The sequence below is a fragment of the Scardinius erythrophthalmus genome (genome assembly GCF_964197995.2).
Source record: "Scardinius erythrophthalmus genome assembly, chromosome: 20".
In the NCBI taxonomy this organism is placed as follows: domain Eukaryota; kingdom Metazoa; phylum Chordata; class Actinopteri; order Cypriniformes; family Leuciscidae; genus Scardinius; species Scardinius erythrophthalmus.
The window spans coordinates 37,873,294-37,895,057 of NC_138240.1; the positions used below are offsets into that span (position 1 = coordinate 37,873,294).

The window sequence follows — 21,764 nt, forward strand, 5'->3', positions numbered from 1 at the left end:
ACTAAAATCATAACAAAGTAGGCTATGCTATGTACAAAAACATTCAGATGAGCCCAGAATATGAACGCAACGTTTAATTACACTTTAAGCATTTTCCTCCCATAGAAAACCATTGTAAGAACACTTAATGTGGCTTAATGCAGATTAGAATGTCCCCTTATTATGTCGAAATAACGAGATATTATGTCGAAATAACAACTTATTATTTCGAAATAAACGACTTATGTCGAAATAACGAGATATTATGTTGAAATAACGACTTAATATCTCGAAATAACAAGATAAGTTTTCTTTTTTTTTTCTTAAAAATGCGGTTCAGGGCTTCCATAGAATACAGCCTGAATATAATTGCTTCCAGAAATTATTTTTGGGGGTGCTATCGGGGTGCTTTGGTGTTTCTTGGGGGTGCTGAAGCTCCTGCTAGCCCCTCCCTAGCGCCGCCCATGGCAAGGCTTCAAAATTAAACATTTATAATGTTTTACCAGATGTGCCATTTTCTCAGGTTTGGCCAATAAAGCAAATACTCGCTTTATTCCTGCTTTCTGCTTCTGCGTATTATAGAGCCAGCTGGATAAATGCTGCAGCTGTAAGTGTGTGTGTGTGTGCATGTCAGAGGTGTGTGATAAACTCAAACCCAGCCGCTGTGTCCCAGTGAGTTCTGCTGCTTCTACTGGGAGAATCTGCTGGTTACTGCGCCCAGACACACACTCACTGAAAGATCATTATATGAGATATCAACATCCAATTTGGAACACAACTTGTTTAGATTTATGGCTTTGATTTTCTAGCAATTGTAGAGTTCAACATGTTTTATAAAATATACATTTTATATCAAATAATGTTCATTAATCATTTTCATAAACTTGTATAATTTTTATTTATTTTTTACTTTTTAGAATGAGACCTAACTCAAGTCTGCACTCCCAAGCTTCACATCAGTGTTTTGACACACACACGTTTGTCCACTACGGACATGTGTTTAACTTTTTTTAAATGATGCACAAGGTTAAATGTTTTTCGTGATTCTATATTGTTTTCTATATACAGCTAATCATTGCACTTGTCTGTTGTCTGTGTTTATCTGTCTCAATGTCTCAGATTGATCTGCTGAAACAGGAAGTGGTAAAGAAAGATTCTGATTCGGCGACACTGCAAACGAAGCTTGACGCGCTGACCAATCAGAACGCAGACTGCAGACAGCACATCGAGGTCCTGAAGGAGTCTCTGACAGCCAAAGAACACAGAGCTTGTGTCCTTCAGACCGAGGTCAGGCCAAATCACACACCTCACACACACACACACACCACACCTCACACACTTCGCATTTCACTGCGATGTTACCTTGTTATTTTGATTTAAGAATCTTCAACTTGCCCTGCTTTGGCTGCATGCCATCTCTACAGCTCAGATGAAATATAATATTTATTCACTGGACACTAAATATGTGTTTTCTGGTGTGTTTTGTTTTTCACAATGGAACGGTGAACCTCTCAGGTGAAGAGTAACCTGATCCTCAGTTCTCACATCTCACTGCATTTTTAATAGTCTGAAATGCTGTAACCTGCATATTTATCAGACTTGAAGAGGTGTCTGTTATGATTATAAAATAGCCAGGAAACATCTTAAAGTGCCCCTATTATGCTGTTTTAACGGCTGCTAATGTTGTTTTGGCGTCTCCTGCAATAGATCCACATTCATCCATGATCAAAAACACTGTAATGTCCTCATAATCTCCACTGCAGCGTCAGCTCTTTCCTCTCAGTGTCTGAAACGCTTCCATCAAAGATTCAGTCTCTCTAAGCCCCGCCTCTCTGAGAGCTGCTCTGCTGTGATTGGTCAGAAAGCAAACGCTCATTATCATATCTGAATCTCAGCTCTTGATCTCAGTGATACGAACAGTGACGATGGCGTGGGTTTCACCGTATCAATCTCAGAAAACAGCGTCTTCTCGACATGAACAACACGAGCCAAACTCTTCCAGTCTCAGATACACTACAGTGTTTGAGGGCGGAGCTAAGAGATGCTGCTCAGCCAATCAACACCAGAGGCGGGTATTATGCTAATTAGTTACAAACCTCCGCAGGTTCAGCAGGAAGAGAGACTGAATTACTGACGACTCGTTTCAGTTCAGAATCGATTATTTCGTTTAGGAGACAAAAACTTTATTTATCTGCACTTTTATCTTTGCAGACCTTTAACATTCACAAACAGCTCTATTACACACTGCATGAAAGCGAATATCCAAAAAAATACATAATAAGGACACTTTAAATGATAGAGAGTAACATAACTATATCGCTGTTCTTATTTGACAAGCTTCACAGAACTGGAAACGAGAAAGTTAGATGGTGTTTTTGTTGTTATTGTTGTTGTTGTTGTATTAACTTTCTAAAGAGCAGGGTTAGTGTTGCTCCAGTGTTGGGTTACACTTCATTTCGATAGTCCACTTTAGACATTCTACTAACTTTAAGTAACTTTTCAACTACATGTCAACTAACTCTCATTAGAGTATCAGTAGCCTGTCTGCTTCATATCTGCTAACACTTTATTCTGATAGTCCACTTTAGATATTCTACTAACTATACTGTAAGTAACTTTGCTGCTACATGTCAAACTCTCATTAGAGTATCAGTAGCCTGTCTGCTTCTGATACCACTTTATTTCGATAGTCCACTTTAGATATTCTACTGACCATAAGTAACTTTACAACTACAAGTCAACTTATTCTACTAACCAGAACACTAACACCTAACCCTGACCTAACAGTCTGCTAATACACTAATGAGAGTTAGTTGACATGTTGTTGAAATGTTACTTATAGTTAGTAGAATGTCTAAAGTGGACTATCGAAATGAAGTGTAACCCAATGTTGTGCTGATGTGGGAGATTTGGGTTTGAATCTGGTTAGTTTTGTGTTTCTATCCACTTGCATATCTTTCACTGCCCATGATTTCCAGTTGACATTTATAAAATAGTGACAAATAAAGAAGCAGCTAAAAGCCCACAGACGAAAGCCATGTTTGAGGATTGCCTTTGCTCCTGAAGGTGGACGCTCTGCGTGCGCGTCTGGAGGAGAGAGAGTCGTTCCTCAACAGAAAGAGCAAACAGATCCAGGACCTCATAGAAGAGAAGGGAACTCTGAACAGTGAGATATGTGACCTGAAGGACATGCTGGAGGTCAAGGAGAAGAAGATCCACATCCTGCAGAAAAAGGTACACAAGACATGTTTGAAAAGCAATTCAGATGATCAGCAGTTTTACATACTGATGCTTCATTCAACAGTATTGTACCAAGACAGGAACCAAAGTGTGTGAAAGCCACATACTATACAGCTGTTGGCAAATGTTTCCACCCACTCCTCTTTTTTTTATCCCCAAAAATCATTAGCAGTATCTCAAAATAAGCTGTTTGCAGCTTATTAGCACAGACCCTGCCCACAACTGCTGACAAACTCCTCCCTATTAGTGTAGACCCTGCCCACAACTGCTGACAAACTCCTCCCTATTAGCACAGACCCCTCCCACAACTGCTGATAAACTCCTCCCTATTAGTGTAGACCCTGTCCACAACTGGTGACAAACTCCTCCCTATTAGTGTAGACCCTGCCCACAACTGCTGACAAACTCCTCCCTATTAGCACAGACCCCTCCCACAACTGCTGACAAACTCCTCCCTATTAGTGTAGACCCTGCCTACAACTGCTGACAAACTCCTCCCTATTAGTGTAGACCCTGCCCACAACTGCTGACAAACTCCTCCCTATTAGCACAGACCCCTCCCACAACTGCTGACAAACTCCTCCCTATTAGTGTAGACCCTGCCCACAACTGCTGACAAACTCCTCCCTATTAGCACAGACCCCTCCCACAACTGCTAACAAACTCCTCCCTATTAGTGTAGACCCCGCCCACAACTGCTGACAAACTCCTCCCTATTAGTGTAGACCCCTCCCACAACTGCTGACAAACTCCTCCCTATTAGTGTAGATCCCTCCCACAACTGCTGACAAACTCCTCCCTATTAGTGTAGACCCCGCCCACAACTGCTGACAAACTCCTCCCTATTAGCACAGACCCCTCCCACAACTGCTGACAAACTCCTCCCTATTAGTGTAGACCCTGCCCACAACTGCTGACAAACTCCTCCCTATTAGTGTAGACCCTGCCCACAACTGCTGACAAACTCCTCCCTATTAGCACAGACCCCTCCCACAACTGCTGATAAACTCCACCCTATTAGTGTAGACCCTGTCCACAACTGCTGACAAACTCCTCCCTATTAGCACAGACCCCTCGCACAACTGCTGACAAACTCCTCCCTATTAGTGTAGACCCCGCCCACAACTGCTGACAAACTCCTCCCTATTAGTGTAGACCCCTCCCACAACTGCTGACAAACTCCTCCCTATTAGCACAGACCCCTCCCACAACTGCTGATAAACTCCTCCCTATTAGTGTAGACCCTGTCCACAACTGCTGACAAACTCCTCCCTATTAGTGTAGACCCCGCCCACAACTGCTGACAAACTCCTCCCTATTAGTGTAGACCCCTCCCACAACTGCTGACAAACTCCTCCCTATTAGTGTAGACCCCGAACACAACTGCTGACAAACTCCTCCCTATTAGTTTAGACCCCGCCCACAACTGCTGACAAACTCCTCCCTATTAGCACAGACCCCTCGCACAACTGCTGACAAACTCCTCCCTATTAGTGTAGACCCTGCCCACAACTGCTGACAAACTCCTCCCTATTAGCACAGACCCCTCACACAACTGCTGATAAACTCCTCCCTATTAGTGTAGACCCTGCCCACAACTGCTGACAAACTCCTCCCTATTAGCACAGACCCCTCCCACAACTGCTGACAAACTCCTCCCTATTAGTGTAGACCCCGCCCACAACTGCTGACAAACTCCTCCCTATTAGCACAGACCCCTCCCACAACTGCTGACAAACTCCTCCCTATTAGTGTAGACCCCGCCCACAACTGCTGACAAACTCCTCCCTATTAGCACAGACCCCTCCCACAACTGCTGACAAACTCCTCCCTATTAGCACAGACCCCTCCCACAACTGCTGACAAACTCCTCCCTATTAGTGTAGACCCTGCCCACAACTGCTGACAAACTCCTCCCTATTAGTGTAGACCCCTCCCACAACTGCTGACAAAATCCTCCCTATTAGTGTAGACCCCGCCCACAACTGCTGACAAACTCCTCCCTATTAGCACAGACCCCTCGCACAACTGCTTACAAACTCCACCCTATTAGTGTAGACCGTGTCCACAACTGCTGACAAACTCCTCCCTATTAGCACAGACCCCTCGCACAACTGCTGACAAACTCCTCCCTATTAGTGTAGACCCCGCCCACAACTGCTGACAAACTCCTCCCTATTAGTGTAGACCCCTCCCACAACTGCTGACAAACTCCTCCCTATTAGTGTAGACCCCGAACACAACTGCTGACAAACTCCTCCCTATTAGCACAGACCCCTCCCACAACTGCTGACAAACTCCTCCCTATTAGTGTAGACCCTGCCCACAACTGCTGACAAACTCCTCCCTATTAGCACAGACCCCTCCCACAACTGCTGACAAACTCCTCCCTATTAGTGTAGACCCCGCCCACAACTGCTGACAAACTCCTCCCTATTAGCACAGACCCCTCGCACAACTGCTGACAAACTCCTCCCTATTAGCACAGACCCCTCGCACAACTGCTGACAAACTCCTCCCTATTAGTGCTGACCCCGCCCACAACTGCTGAAAAACTCCTCCCTATTAGTGTAGACCCTGCCCACAACTGCTGACAAACTCCTCCCTATTAGTGTAGACCCCTCCCACAACTGCTGACAAAATCCTCCCTATTAGTGTAGACCCCGCCCACAACTGCTGACAAACTCCTCCCTATTAGCACAGACCCCTCGCACAACTGCTGACAAACTCCACCCTATTAGTGTAGACCGTGTCCACAACTGCTGACAAACTCCTCCCTATTAGCACAGACCCCTCGCACAACTGCTGACAAACTCCTCCCTATTAGTGTAGACCCCGCCCACAACTGCTGACAAACTCCTCCCTATTAGTGTAGACCCCTCCCACAACTGCTGACAAACTCCTCCCTATTAGTGTAGACCCCGAACACAACTGCTGACAAACTCCTCCCTATTAGCACAGACCCCTCCCACAACTGCTGACAAACTCCTCCCTATTTGTGTAGACCCTGCCCACAACTGCTGACAAACTCCTCCCTATTAGCACAGACCCCTCCCACAACTGCTGACAAACTCCTCCCTATTAGTGTAGACCCCGCCCACAACTGCTGACAAACTCCTCCCTATTAGCACAGACCCCTCGCACAACTGCTGACAAACTCCTTCCTATTAGTGTAGACCCTGCCCACAACTTCTGACAAACTCCTCCCTATTAGCACAGACCCCTCGCACAACTGCTGACAAACTCCTCCCTATTAGTGCTGACCCCGCCCACAACTGCTGAAAAACTCCTCCCTATTAGTGTAGACCCCTCCCACAACTGCTGACAAACTCCTCCCTATTAGTGTAGACCCCGAACACAACTGCTGACAAACTCCTCCCTATTAGCACAGACCCCTCCCACAACTGCTGACAAACTCCTCCCTATTAGTGTAGACCCTGCCCACAACTGCTGACAAACTCCTCCCTATTAGCACAGACCCCTCCCACAACTGCTGACAAACTCCTCCCTATTAGTGCTGACCCCGCCCACAACTGCTGAAAAACTCCTCCCTATTAGTGTAGACCCCGCCCACAACTGCTGACAAACTCCTCCCTATTAGTGTAGACCCCGAACACAACTGCTGACAAACTCCTCCCTATTAGCACAGACCCCTCCCACAACTGCTGACAAACTCCTCCCTATTAGTGTAGACCCCGAACACAACTGCTGACAAACTCCTCCCTATTAGCACAGACCCCTCCCACAACTGCTGACAAACTCCTCCCTATTAGTGTAGACCCCGCCCACAACTGCTGACAAACTCCTCCCTATTAGCACAGACCCCTCGCACAACTGCTGACAAACTCCTTCCTATTAGTGTAGACCCTGCCCACAACTGCTGACAAACTCCTCCCTATTAGCACAGACCCCTCGCACAACTGCTGACAAACTCCTCCCTATTAGTGCTGACCCCGCACACAACTGCTGAAAAACTCCTCCCTATTAGTGTAGACCCCTCCCACAACTGCTGACAAACTCCTCCCTATTAGTGTAGACCCCGAACACAACTGCTGACAAACTCCTCCCTATTAGCACAGACCCCTCCCACAACTGCTGACAAACTCCTCCCTATTAGTGTAGACCCTGCCCACAACTGCTGACAAACTCCTCCCTATTAGCACAGACCCCTCCCACAACTGCTGACAAACTCCTCCCTATTAGTGCTGACCCCGCCCACAACTGCTGAAAAACTCCTCCCTATTAGTGTAGACCCCTCCCACAACTGCTGACAAACTCCTCCCTATTAGTGTAGACCCCGAACACAACTGCTGACAAACTCCTCCCTATTAGCACAGACCCCTCCCACAACTGCTGACAAACTCCTCCCTATTAGTGTAGACCCTGCCCACAACTGCTGACAAACTCCTCCCTATTAGCACAGACCCCTCCCACAACTGCTGACAAACTCCTCCCTATTAGCACAGACCCCTCCCACAACTGCTGACAAACTCCTCCCTATTAGCACAGACCCCTCCCACAACTGCTGACAAACTCCTCCCTATTAGCACAGACCCCTCCCACAACTGCTGACAAACTCCTCCCTATTAACACAGACCCCTCCCACAACTGCTGACAAACTCCTCCCTATTAGCAAAGACCCCTCCCACAACTGCTGACAAACTCCTCCCTATTAGCACAGACCCGCCCTCAACTGCTGACAAACTCCTCCATCTTAGCACCAACCCCTCCCACAACTGCTGACAAACTCCTCCCTATTAGCACCGACCCCTCCCACAACTGCTGACAAACTCCTCCCTATTAGCACCGACCCCTCCCACAACTGCTGACAAACTGTTGATGAATGACCTGAATTGACAATCCTGCACAGACATGTCCACCATATATTCACCTCATTCATGTTGGTGACAAGAAGATCTGTCACAGATATGATACTGTGACATTTCTGACAGCAAGTATGAAGACTAAATCTACATTTCTATCTCAATAATGCTTCAAACTTCTGAATGTGACTTGTGAGGATGTGGTACAAATTGAGGCGGCTTAGACCGGTCATAATCTGGACTCCTGTGGCTGTTTCAGTGGTGTATCTGCATATGTAATTGGAGCCAAACTCTCTCAATTTAGAACACAAATGTTCTGAGTTAAGAGCCCCACAGAGAGAGTCTTGTTTAAACACACACCGATGTAGTGATTCTCTCACAGTCCCACAGATGCTCTCAATTACAACCAAATTCACATGGAAATCTGGAGCATATCTTGCCTCGAGACAGTTTGCAATGGACACACATAGATCAGAAACTTGAAGTTAATCTGAATACACGATACACAGAGCTGTAAACTTATGGTATTAGAAAAACGCTTTCTAAGCAGGAGCACCTCTTTCACTCTTTATCTCCCAATCCACTGCAAATCAAATATCAACTCATTATTTATTTATTTTGCATAGGCTTTTTTGAGTTTTACTAACTCAAATAAGTTAGTTGAGATAAGTTTTTGCTTATTTTGTCAATTCAAATACATTGCACAAATCAACTGGATAAGCAATCCAGTTAATAAAAAAATAATAATAAAAAAATCAAAGCAAGCTGACGAAGGTCACACGTATATCAATCATATTCAAAGCACATACCAAGGTTGTTGTTCTAGGTTAAGCAAAGTGCTTTAATTGAGAAAAACAGGTGTTTTGAGAAGGCTTTTGTTGTGTATGAACACACACTAAATATATATGTAATGGACATGATTTAAACAGGTTTAATGGGCCTGAAAAAAATAGTCACACTTGTGCTCCTCGCGGTCAAAAATGAGCGCTTTGGAAATGAACGGGAGACGTATTTCATCTAGTGGAAGCATTTGGTACTGCAGCCAAACACAATCTTACGTACTAAAATAGTATTTTTGTGCATTTTTCATAACAATAAACATAAACTTCTGTAACTTTTTTTTAAGTTCACTTTTTTTTTACTTTTTCACTTCAGCAATAATCTGCCAAGTGTCGTCTTTGAAAAGAGACCAAACTGAAGTCTGTCCTCTAAAGCATTCAAGATTTACCAGTGTAATTTAATTATTTCAATTTAATTTTCAGGTCTATGCTCAAAAGTTAATAAATGGATTATAAATAAAAGCATAAATATAATTTAGTACAATAAAATCCTCTAAAAATACAAAATATTAAATAAAAAAACAAATTATCAAAAAAATATATATAGTACATTCATTTCTTAGAAATAAAAAAAAAGTCAGTCATTTTTGACCAACATGTGAAGAGCACCAGAAGGTTAAATATATAAATATATCAAGTGAGTAAAACATCAGGGAAGATTATCAGCCATACAATTGTATCAGAAACATACAAAATGCAGCTCTAACTGAAGCGATGTAACCAATTCCTGGAAATGCATTATTATTAGTAGAAGTAGTTTATTTATTTATTTTAATTCGGCCCATGCAAGGTTTCTGTGAAGTATTTATCCTCAGAATGACTTGGCTAATGAAGTGCTAACAGTGATTAATCTGCCTGTGTCTCTCAGTCGGAGAACCTGCAGGAGCAGTTGAAGGACCGGGAGAAACAGCTGGAGAGTCTGGGGAACAGAATGACGTCTCTGCAGAACGACTCCAGCAACACCGACACCGCTCTCATCACACTGGAGGAGGCTCTCTCGGAGACGGTGCTCATGTTCTGCTCGTAACACACACACTTACACACTTACACACTTACCTGAAGAGTAGATCTCCCACAAACCTGAAGATCCTGAAGACATTGATTTGCTGTTCCAGTACAGTTTAATTAGGCTGGAGCTAACGTTTGTCTCTCCAGGAGACGGATTGGACACCCCTGCCCAGAGATGTTTGAAGAAAATAAAATTTGCCCTGCACTCAAGCTCCATCTTTGTTCTAGAAGTGGACCCAAAAAAACAAAACAATATTTACTGTATGCAAATGACTAACCACTACTTTATCTTCTGTGACAGATAGAAGAGGTAGAAATGCATAAGAATGAAAATAAGGAACTGAAAAGCAAACTCGCCTCCCTACAAGAGCGTCTCTCAGACAAAGAGGTACGTGAGGAGAAATATCAGAGGAAACCTTCTCTGGTTCACCGCAGCTTTATTTGCAGATTTCTGAATGTCTGAGTTGGACACACAGCAAACATGTTGTTCGGGTTTTGGTTGGAATTGATGATGAGATTAGACCAAAGAGTTGCATCAATTTTGCTCTCCGAACTTCAGTCCAAAAACCTGCAATCCAGTTAAAACGCACGATGGCTCAGGTTGTAATGTTTTTGGTCGTGTAGAGAGAGAGGCACTGAAATACAGGGCTAGAAATACAACTAACAAGACACAGGTGAACATAATCAGAAACCCAGTAAATGAAACCTAGAGAAGTAAAAAAGGAAAGGGGTGAGAGACATTCAAGCCATTCTCCTTATTAGGAGTCAGTGTACCATCAGAATGATCCTGAAATTGACATTTCAAGGTAAATAAAAATCTACATATAGTTGCTTTAAGTCAATGATGACTCTTTAGGCTCACATCTTCCTTCTGGTTGCTTGTATAGTCAACCGCTCACTAATGCCTGGCCAACTGTGGCTCATTAGTTTTAATCATGCCATGTGCCTTTAGACAAAGTGATTTGATGAAGCAAAACAACAGTGAAACACCAGCCAATGGGATTACTGCATGCACGTTAGTCTAAGCGGCTGTTTACACGACACCGTTTCAACTAAACACGTAAAACGTTTTATGCGTTTTGGCCTTTCGTTTACATGACATGTTTTGGGAGCCTGAAAACACAAAGTTTTGAAAATGAGTTTCAAAGTGCAAGTTGAAGTCTCCGTGTAAACAACAAAAGCGTGAATCTCTGAAGACGATGACGTCATGCACATGTGTATTACGTGTTCAGTCTATACTGTTTCATCGCCATCTACTGGCCTGGCAGCAGAATACAGCGTTTGTAGTCATTTACTCGGATCCGTGTGAATGGGGATTGTTTTGACAATGATGTCATCAGTACGCGGAAAAATCAAAGGAAAAACTTAATCGGTCTACTAGGTGCGTGAAAAATTTTGTTTTGTTTTTCCTTCACATTTTTTACTTCATTGGAATGGTTCGAGACTTGGTAAAGGTTTTAGCACTTGCTGTGTGAACACACACACACACACACACACACACACACACACACAAATAAAATCATGGACATGATTCGAACAGGTTAAATGGTCCTGAAAAAATAGTCACACTTGTGCTCCTCGCGGTCAAAAATGAATGGAGACGAATTTCCTCTAGTGGAAGCGTTTGGTACTGCAGCCAAACACAATCTGAGATATCAGGCTCACACAATTTGTTTAGATTTATGCCTTTGATTTTCTAGCAGTTTTCGAGTAAAACGTGATTTTGAAAATATATATTTCATATAAAAATTGAAAATAGTGTTTTTGTGCATTTTTCATAACAAATTCGGATATTTTTTTTAAGTTCACTTTTTACATTTTTTTTTCACTTCAGCAATAATCTGCCAAGTGTCGTCTTTGAAAAGAGATCAAACTGAAGTCTGTGCTTTAAAGCGTTCATGACTTTAAAGATTTACCACAGTTTAAGTTGGAAATGAAATTTTCAGGTCTATGCTCAAAAAGTGAATTAATGGAATATAAATACAGCGTAAATATAATTTAGTATAAAAAAATCCCTTAAAAATACAAAATATTAAATAAAAAACATTATCAAAATAAAATATAGTACATTCATTTCATTGAAGCATATCGTTGTTGTGTAAACTTACCCTCAATCTGCCTTATATCCAAGATATTATCAGATATTAATTTAAGAGCTTCTGTTCCTTTCTCTTTCTGCAAAAATGGCAGAGTTTTTGGTGGCCAAATTGTTGGTGCTTCTTCCACACCCAATTTGTGGGCCTAATTTGCATATTTTTTTTTTCGAATTGGGTTATAAAACAAATATGTGCATTTAATTAACACCGTCAGCGGGTGCAATCCATTCTCAGTGACCCCTCAGTGCCACAGTCCCTGGGTGAGCTTGATATTCCCTTCAGCAAAACTGTATACCAATAGTCTCTGAAAAAAGCGAGAGACTAGATACGTCCTCATCTCCCGTTATCCCTTTCTGTTCATCATGTCGAGGCAATCAAAGTTTATGAGAATGTTTCTTTTATATTCTCTTGAGTAAACAGACATCAATCTAGGATAATTATACCTTCTTGCTTTTTGTCATGGTGCCACATGTAGTGGTGGTTTCACAAGAGGAGAATTCATAAACATCCTGAGACTTCACAGCGCTAATAACAGTATCGGTACGCTGATCAACAGAAGCCAATGATAATAATGGGATATAGCCCACAGGCCTCTGCATATTTACTGGATGGGATTTATTGCTTTGTTGCAGATATGAGTAACATCATGTTCAAACTAAGAAAATAGAAATTCACTATAGGCAAAAACATGATTTTGGTTGGTTAAATTTTAATCAGTGTCTTTGTTTGTTCTACATCTAAAGCCTTTATTTATAGATATGGTAAGCAACCCACTCATAACTCATAGCATAGTTTTTGATTATGTGGACAAACAACATTACAACTGTACTTTATGATAGAATATCTAAACAAGCATTCATGACAGTAAGATTTTATTTTTCTATTTGTAATAGATGGCTGTGCTATCGTTCATTTTGTAATTTTATTTGAATGCCAACATTTGTACGATTTACATGTTTACATGACAGCGATGTACTAAAAATGGAAAAGTTGTGTTTTTTGCGTACAGGCGACAACTTTGTCAAAATGATCCCTGTTCACACGGGTCCGTGAAAACGGTTAAAAATGCTGTATTCTGCTGTCAGGCCAGTAGGTGGCGATCTCACTGAGTAAGGAAACACTACGGGCCTGTAGACGTAACACACATGATGTCTCCGTTTTTCACAAATTCATGTTTTTTTAGTTTACATATCAGTATAGTTTTCAAAAACGTGCAAGTTTGCGTTTTCAGGCCTCCAAAACGCTATTGTCGTGTAAATGAACAGCCAAAACGCATTAAAAAAATTCAGTTTTTAGTTGAAAACTATGTTGTGTAAACTCAAAACAGTTTTGAGTTTAATTGATCTAATTTAGTGATCTGTGACCTGTTGAATATCACGTTTTGTCTGTTAATCAGGGCTTTGTGAGCTCATTAACGTTTTTAGATTTGTGGAGTAAAAATTAGATTTTTAATTTCGAAGTGTAAAGATCAAATTAGACCTTTGGGATAAGATGAACCACCCAGTATTGGCACAGATGGACCAGAGTGGCATGTTTTTTCTAGTGATATTATTTTTTAATTTAGTAGGCTACTTACTGTAATCCGTGGGGTTACTATTTAAAAATTTCCATTAATTAGATCATCTTGGCTTTTTATTAAAAACCTATAGGCTAATTGAGTGAAATCATTCAATTTGAATTCATAGTGTTGCTATTATGACACATCTTCAATAAAATATGGGCTATTAAATATGTAAATATTTATATTTACATATACAAGTCAAAGAATTAATGTACCTTTCAGATAAATCTTTTTTATTCTCTGACTGTGGTTTGTATGTCAGTTAGTGAAATTCCTGAATCTAGTGGTTTTCAGAATATTTCGGATATAGACTTTGTTGACTCTGTTGTGTTTGGCTGGGGTGAAGGTGTGTGAAGCGGAGTGTGTTGCTCGCTGGAACCCGGAGCTGTCGGAGCGCGTGCAGGTTCTCCAGGCAGAAGCTGTCCGTCATAAAGAGCAGGAGGAGAAGTGTAATGCTGAAGTGCAGAGAGTGCTGGCTCTTCTGCGGGAGCTTCAGTCTGAACGCCTGGAGCAGGACAAGAGAATCCTCCAGCTGGAGAGGTACATGACAACCATATCTCCTTGAGTTTAAATGGATAGTTCACACAAAGATGAAAATTACCCTATAATTTACTCACCCTCAAGCCATCCTAGGTGTATATGACATTCTTCTTTCAGACGAATACAATCAGAGTTATATAAAAAAATGTCCTGACTCTTCCAAGCTTTATAATGGCAGTGAATGGCTGTTTCTGTTTTGAAGTCCATAAAAGTGCATCTATCCATCATAAAAGTGCATCTGTCCATCATAAAAGTGCATCTATCCATCATAAAAGTGCGTCTGTCCATCATAAAAGTGCGTCTGTCCATCATAAAAGTGCATCTATCCATCATAAAAGAGCATCTATCCATCATAAAAGTGCATCTGTCCATCATAAAAGTGCATCTATCCATCATAAAAGTGCGTCTGTCCATCATAAAAGTGCGTCTGTCCATCATAAAAGTGCATCTGTCCATCATAAAAGTGCATCTATTCATCATAAAAGTGTGTCTGTCCATCATAAAAGTGCATCTGTCCATCATAAAAGTGCATCTATTCATCATAAAAGTGCATCTATCCATCATAAAAGTGCGTCTGTCCATCATAAAAGTGCATTTATCCCATCATAAAAGTGCATCTGTCCATCATAAAAGTGCATCTATCCATCATAAAAGTGAGTCTGTCCATCATAAAAGTGCATCTATTCATCATAAAAGTGTGTCTGTCCATCATAAAAGTGCATCTGTCCATCATAAAAGTGCGTCTGTCCATCATAAAAGTGCATCTATTCATCATAAAAGTGCATCTATCCATCATAAAAGTGCATCTGTCCATCATAAAAGTGCATCTATTCATCATAAAAGTGCATCTATCCATCATAAAAGTGCATCTATTCATCATAAAAGTGTGTCTGTCCATCATAAAAGTGCATCTATTCATCATAAAAGTGCATCTATCCATCATAAAAGTGCATCTATCCATCATAAAAGTGCATCTATCCATCATTAAAGTGCATCTGTCCATCATAAAAGTGCATCTATCCATTATATAAGTGCATCTGTCCATCATAAAAGTGCATCTATCAATCATAAAAAGTGCATCTATCCATCATAAAAGTGCATCTATCCATCATATAAGTGCATCTATTCATCATAAAAGTGCATCTATCAATCATAAAAAGTGCATCTATCCATCATAAAAGTGCATCTATCCATCATATAAGTGCATCTATTCATCATAAAAGTGCATCTATCCATCATAAAAGTGCATCTATCCATCATAAAAGTGCATCTGTCCATCATAAAAGTGCATCTATCCATCATAAAAGTGCATCTATTCATCATAAAAGTGTCTGTCCATCATAAAAGTGCATCTCTTCATCATAAAAGTGCATCTATTCATCATAAAAGTGCATCTATTCATCATAAAAGTGTGTCTGTCCATCATAACAGTGCATCTATTCATCATAAAAGTGCATCTGTAAATCATAAAAGTGCATCTATTCATCATAAAAGTGCATCTAACCATCATAAAAGTGCATCTATCCATCATAAAAGTGCATCTATTCATCATAAAAGTGCATCTATCCATCATTAAAGTGCATCTGTCCATCATAAAAGTGCATCTATTCATCATAAAAGTGCATCTATCATCATTAAAGTGCATCTGTCCATCATAAAAGTGCATCTATCCATTATATAAGTGCATCTGTCCATCATAAAAGTGCATCTATCCATCATAAAAGTGCATCTATCCATCATAAAAATGCATCTATCCATCATAAAAGTGCATCTGTCCATCATAAAAGTGCATCTATCCATCATAAAAGTGCATCTATCCATCATAAAAGTGCATCTGTCCATCATAAAAGTGCATCTATTCATCATAAAAGTGCATCTAACCATCATAAAAGTGCATCTATTCATCAAAAAAGTGCATCTATCCATCATTAAAGTGCATCTGTCCATCATAATAGTGCATCTATTCATCATAAAAGTGCATCTATCCATCATAAAAGTGCATCTATCCATCATAAAAATGCATCTATCCATCATAAAAGTGCATCTGTCCATCATTAAAGTGCATCTATCCATCATAAAAGTGCATCTGTCCATCATAAAAGTGCATCTATTCATCATAAAAGTGCATCTAACCATCATAAAAGTGCATCTATTCATCATAAAAGTGCATCTATCCATCATTAAAGTGCATCTATCCATCGTAAAAGTGCATCTATTCATCATAAAAATGCATCTATCCATCATAAAAGTGCATCTGTCCATCATAAAAGTGCATCTATCCATCATAAAAGTGCATCTGTCCATCATAAAAGTGCATCTATCCATTTTATAAGTGCATCTGTCCATCATATAAGTGCATCTATCCATCATAAAAGTGCATCTATCCATCGTAAAAGTGCATCTATCCATCGTAAAAATGCATCTATCCATCATAAAAGTGCATCTATCCATCATAAAAGTGCATCTGTCCATCATAAAAGTGCGTCTGTCCATCATAAAAGTGCGTCTGTCCATCATAAAAGTGCGTCTGTCCATCATAAAAGTGCGTCTGTCCATGATAATAGTGCATCTGTCCATCATAAAAGTGCATCTATCCATCATAAAAGTGCGTCTGTCCATCATAAAAGTGCGTCTGTCCATGATAATAGTGCATCTATCCATTATAAAAGTGCATCTATCCATCATAAATGTGCATCTATTCATCATAAAAGTGCGTCTGTCCATGATAATAGTGCATCTATCCATTATAAAAGTGCATCTATCCATCATAAAAGTGCATCTATCCATCATAAAAGTGCATCTGTCCATCATAAAAGTGCGTCTGTCCATGATAATAGTGCATCTATCCATTATAAAAGTGCATCTATCCATCATAAAAGTGCATCTATCCATCATAAAAGTGCATCTATCCATCATAAAAGTGCGTCTGTCCATGATAATAGTGCATCTATCCATTATAAAAGTGCATCTATCCATCATAAAAGTGCATCTATCCATCATAAAAGTGCATCTATCCATCATAAAAGTGCATCTATCCATCATAAAAGTGCATCTGTCCATCATAAAAGTGCATCTATTCATCATAAAAGTGCATCTAACCATCATAAAAGTGCATCTATTCATCATAAAAGTGCATCTATCCATCATAAAAGTGCATCTATCCATCATAAAAGTGCATCTGTCCATCATAAAAGTGCATCTATCCATCATAAAAGTGCATCTATCCATCATAAAAGTGCATCTATCCATCATAAAAGTGCATCTATCCATCATAAAAGTGCATCTGTCCATCATAAAAGTGCATCTATTCATCATAAAAGTGCATCTAACCATCATAAAAGTGCATCTATTCATCATAAAAGTGCATCTATCCATCATTAAAGTGCATCTGTCCATCATAAAAGTGCGTCTGTCCATCATAAAAGTGCATCTATTCATCATAAAAGTGCATCTATCCATCATAAAAGTGCATCTGTCCATCATAAAAGTGCATCTATTCATCATAAAAGTGCATCTATCCATCATAAAAGTGCATCTATTCATCATAAAAGTGTGTCTGTCCATCATAAAAGTGCATCTATTCATCATAAAAGTGCATCTATCCATCATAAAAGTGCATCTATCCATCATAAAAGTGCATCTATCCATCATTAAAGTGCATCTGTCCATCATAAAAGTGCATCTATCCATTATATAAGTGCATCTGTCCATCATAAAAGTGCATCTATCAATCATAAAAAGTGCATCTATCCATCATAAAAGTGCATCTATCCATCATATAAGTGCATCTATTCATCATAAAAGTGCATCTATCAATCATAAAAAGTGCATCTATCCATCATAAAAGTGCATCTATCCATCATATAAGTGCATCTATTCATCATAAAAGTGCATCTATCCATCATAAAAGTGCATCTATCCATCATAAAAGTGCATCTGTCCATCATAAAAGTGCATCTATCCATCATAAAAGTGCATCTATTCATCATAAAAGTGTCTGTCCATCATAAAAGTGCATCTCTTCATCATAAAAGTGCATCTATTCATCATAAAAGTGCATCTATTCATCATAAAAGTGTGTCTGTCCATCATAACAGTGCATCTATTCATCATAAAAGTGCATCTGTCCATCATAAAAGTGCATCTATTCATCATAAAAGTGCATCTAACCATCATAAAAGTGCATCTATCCATCATAAAAGTGCATCTATTCATCATAAAAGTGCATCTATCCATCATTAAAGTGCATCTGTCCATCATAAAAGTGCATCTATTCATCATAAAAGTGCATCTATCCATCATTAAAGTGCATCTGTCCATCATAAAAGTGCATCTATCCATTATATAAGTGCATCTGTCCATCATAAAAGTGCATCTATCCATCATAAAAGTGCATCTATCCATCATAAAAATGCATCTATCCATCATAAAAATGCATCTATCCATCATAAAAGTGCATCTGTCCATCATAAAAGTGCATCTATCCATCATAAAAGTGCATCTATCCATCATAAAAGTGCATCTGTCCATCATAAAAGTGCATCTATTCATCATAAAAGTGCATCTAACCATCATAAAAGTGCATCTATTCATCAAAAAAGTGCATCTATCCATCATTAAAGTGCATCTGTCCATCATAATAGTGCATCTATTCATCATAAAAGTGCATCTATCCATCATAAAAGTGCATCTATCCATCATAAAAATGCATCTATCCATCATAAAAGTGCATCTGTCCATCATTAAAGTGCATCTATCCATCATAAAAGTGCATCTGTCCATCATAAAAGTGCATCTATTCATCATAAAAGTGCATCTAACCATCATAAAAGTGCATCTATTCATCATAAAAGTGCATCTATCCATCATTAAAGTGCATCTATCCATCGTAAAAGTGCATCTATTCATCATAAAAATGCATCTATCCATCATAAAAGTGCATCTGTCCATCATAAAAGTGCATCTATCCATCATAAAAGTGCATCTGTCCATCATAAAAGTGCATCTATCCATTTTATAAGTGCATCTGTCCATCATATAAGTGCATCTATCCATCATAAAAGTGCATCTATCCATCGTAAAAGTGCATCTATCCATCATAAAAATGCATCTATCCATCATAAAAGTGCATCTGTCCATCATAAAAGTGCATCTATCCATCATAAAAGTGCATCTGTCCATCATAAAAGTGCGTCTGGTCCATCATAAAAGTGCGTCTGTCCATGATAATAGTGCATCTGTCCATCATAAAAGTGCATCTATCCATCATAAAAGTGCGTCTGTCCATCATAAAAGTGCGTCTGTCCATGATAATAGTGCATCTATCCATTATAAAAGTGCATCTATCCATCATAAATGTGCATCTATTCATCATAAAAGTGCGTCTGTCCATGATAATAGTGCATCTATCCATTATAAAAGTGCATCTATCCATCATAAAAGTGCATCTATCCATCATAAAAGTGCATCTGTCCATCATAAAAGTGCGTCTGTCCATGATAATAGTGCATCTATCCATTATAAAAGTGCATCTATCCATCATAAAAGTGCATCTATCCATCATAAAAGTGCATCTATCCATCATAAAAGTGCGTCTGTCCATGATAATAATGCATCTATCCATTATAAAAGTGCATCTATCCATCATAAAAGTGCATCTATCCATCATAAAAGTGCATCTATCCATCATAAAAGTGCATCTATCCATCATAAAAGTGCATCTGTCCATCATAAAAGTGCATCTATTCATCATAAAAGTGCATCTAACCATCATAAAAGTGCATCTATTCATCATAAAAGTGCATCTATCCATCATAAAAGTGCATCTATCCATCATAAAAGTGCATCTGTCCATCATAAAAGTGCATCTATCCATCATAAAAGTGCATCTATCCATCATAAAAGTGCATCTATCCATCATAAAAGTGCATCTATCCATCATAAAAGTGCATCTGTCCATCATAAAAGTGCATCTATTCATCATAAAAGTGCATCTGTCCATCATAAAAGTGCATCTATTCATCATAAAAGTGCATCTAACCATCATAAAAGTGCATCTATTCATCATAAAAGTGCATCTATCCATCATAAAAGTGCATCTATCCATCATAAAAGTGCATCTGTCCATCATAAAAGTGCATCTATCCATCATAAAAGTGCATCTATCCATCATAAAAGTGCATCTATCCATCATAAAAGTGCATCTATCCATCATAAAAGTGCATCTGTCCATCATAAAAGTGCATCTATCCATCATAAAAGTGCATCTATTCATCATAAAAGTGTCTGTCCATCATAAAAGTGCATCTCTTCATCATAAAAGTGCATCTATTCATCATAAAAGTGCATCTATTCATCATAAAAGTGTGTCTGTCCATCATAACAGTGCATCTATTCATCATAAAAGTGCATCTGTCCATCATAAAAGTGCATCTATTCATCATAAAAGTGCATCTAACCATCATAAAAGTGCATCTATCCATCATAAAAGTGCATCTATTCATCATAAAAGTGCATCTATCCATCATTAAAGTGCATCTGTCCATCATAAAAGTGCATCTATTCATCATAAAAGTGCATCTATCCATCATTAAAGTGCATCTGTCCATCATAAAAGTGCATCTATCCATTATATAAGTGCATCTGTCCATCATAAAAGTGCATCTATCCATCATAAAAGTGCATCTATCCATCATAAAAATGCATCTATCCATCATAAAAATGCATCTATCCATCATAAAAGTGCATCTGTCCATCATAAAAGTGCATCTATCCATCATAAAAGTGCATCTATCCATCATAAAAGTGCATCTGTCCATCATAAAAGTGCATCTATTCATCATAAAAGTGCATCTAACCATCATAAAAGTGCATCTATTCATCAAAAAAGTGCATCTATCCATCATTAAAGTGCATCTGTCCATCATAATAGTGCATCTATTCATCATAAAAGTGCATCTATCCATCATAAAAGTGCATCTATCCATCATAAAAATGCATCTATCCATCATAAAAGTGCATCTGTCCATCATTAAAGTGCATCTATCCATCATAAAAGTGCATCTGTCCATCATAAAAGTGCATCTATTCATCATAAAAGTGCATCTAACCATCATAAAAGTGCATCTATTCATCATAAAAGTGCATCTATCCATCATTAAAGTGCATCTATCCATCGTAAAAGTGCATCTATTCATCATAAAAATGCATCTATCCATCATAAAAGTGCATCTGTCCATCATAAAAGTGCATCTATCCATCATAAAAGTGCATCTGTCCATCATAAAAGTGCATCTATCCATTTTATAAGTGCATCTGTCCATCATATAAGTGCATCTATCCATCATAAAAGTGCATCTATCCATCGTAAAAGTGCATCTATCCATCATAAAAATGCATCTATCCATCATAAAAGTGCATCTGTCCATCATAAAAGTGCATCTATCCATCATAAAAGTGCATCTGTCCATCATAAAAGTGCGTCTGTCCATCATAAAAGTGCGTCTGTCCATCATAAAAGTGCGTCTGTCCATCATAAAAGTGCGTCTGTCCATGATAATAGTGCATCTGTCCATCATAAAAGTGCATCTATCCATCATAAAAGTGCGTCTGTCCATCATAAAAGTGCGTCTGTCCATGATAATAGTGCATCTATCCATTATAAAAGTGCATCTATCCA

General features: G+C 39.3%; 1 protein-coding gene across 1 annotated transcript in view; it reads left to right on the forward strand.

The window, feature by feature from the left end:
• The window catches only part of LOC308680398 (ERC protein 2), a 53,586-nt gene that overhangs the window by 10,185 nt on the left and 21,637 nt on the right, over positions 1 to 21,764 (forward strand). The window contains exons 4-8 of the mRNA XM_081348520.1: positions 1,099 to 1,266; positions 3,046 to 3,213; positions 9,750 to 9,887; positions 10,191 to 10,277; positions 13,893 to 14,086. Of these exons, the coding sequence (XP_081204646.1) occupies positions 1,099 to 1,266; positions 3,046 to 3,213; positions 9,750 to 9,887; positions 10,191 to 10,277; positions 13,893 to 14,086 (755 nt within the window). The remainder of the gene's footprint in view (positions 1 to 1,098; positions 1,267 to 3,045; positions 3,214 to 9,749; positions 9,888 to 10,190; positions 10,278 to 13,892; positions 14,087 to 21,764) is intronic.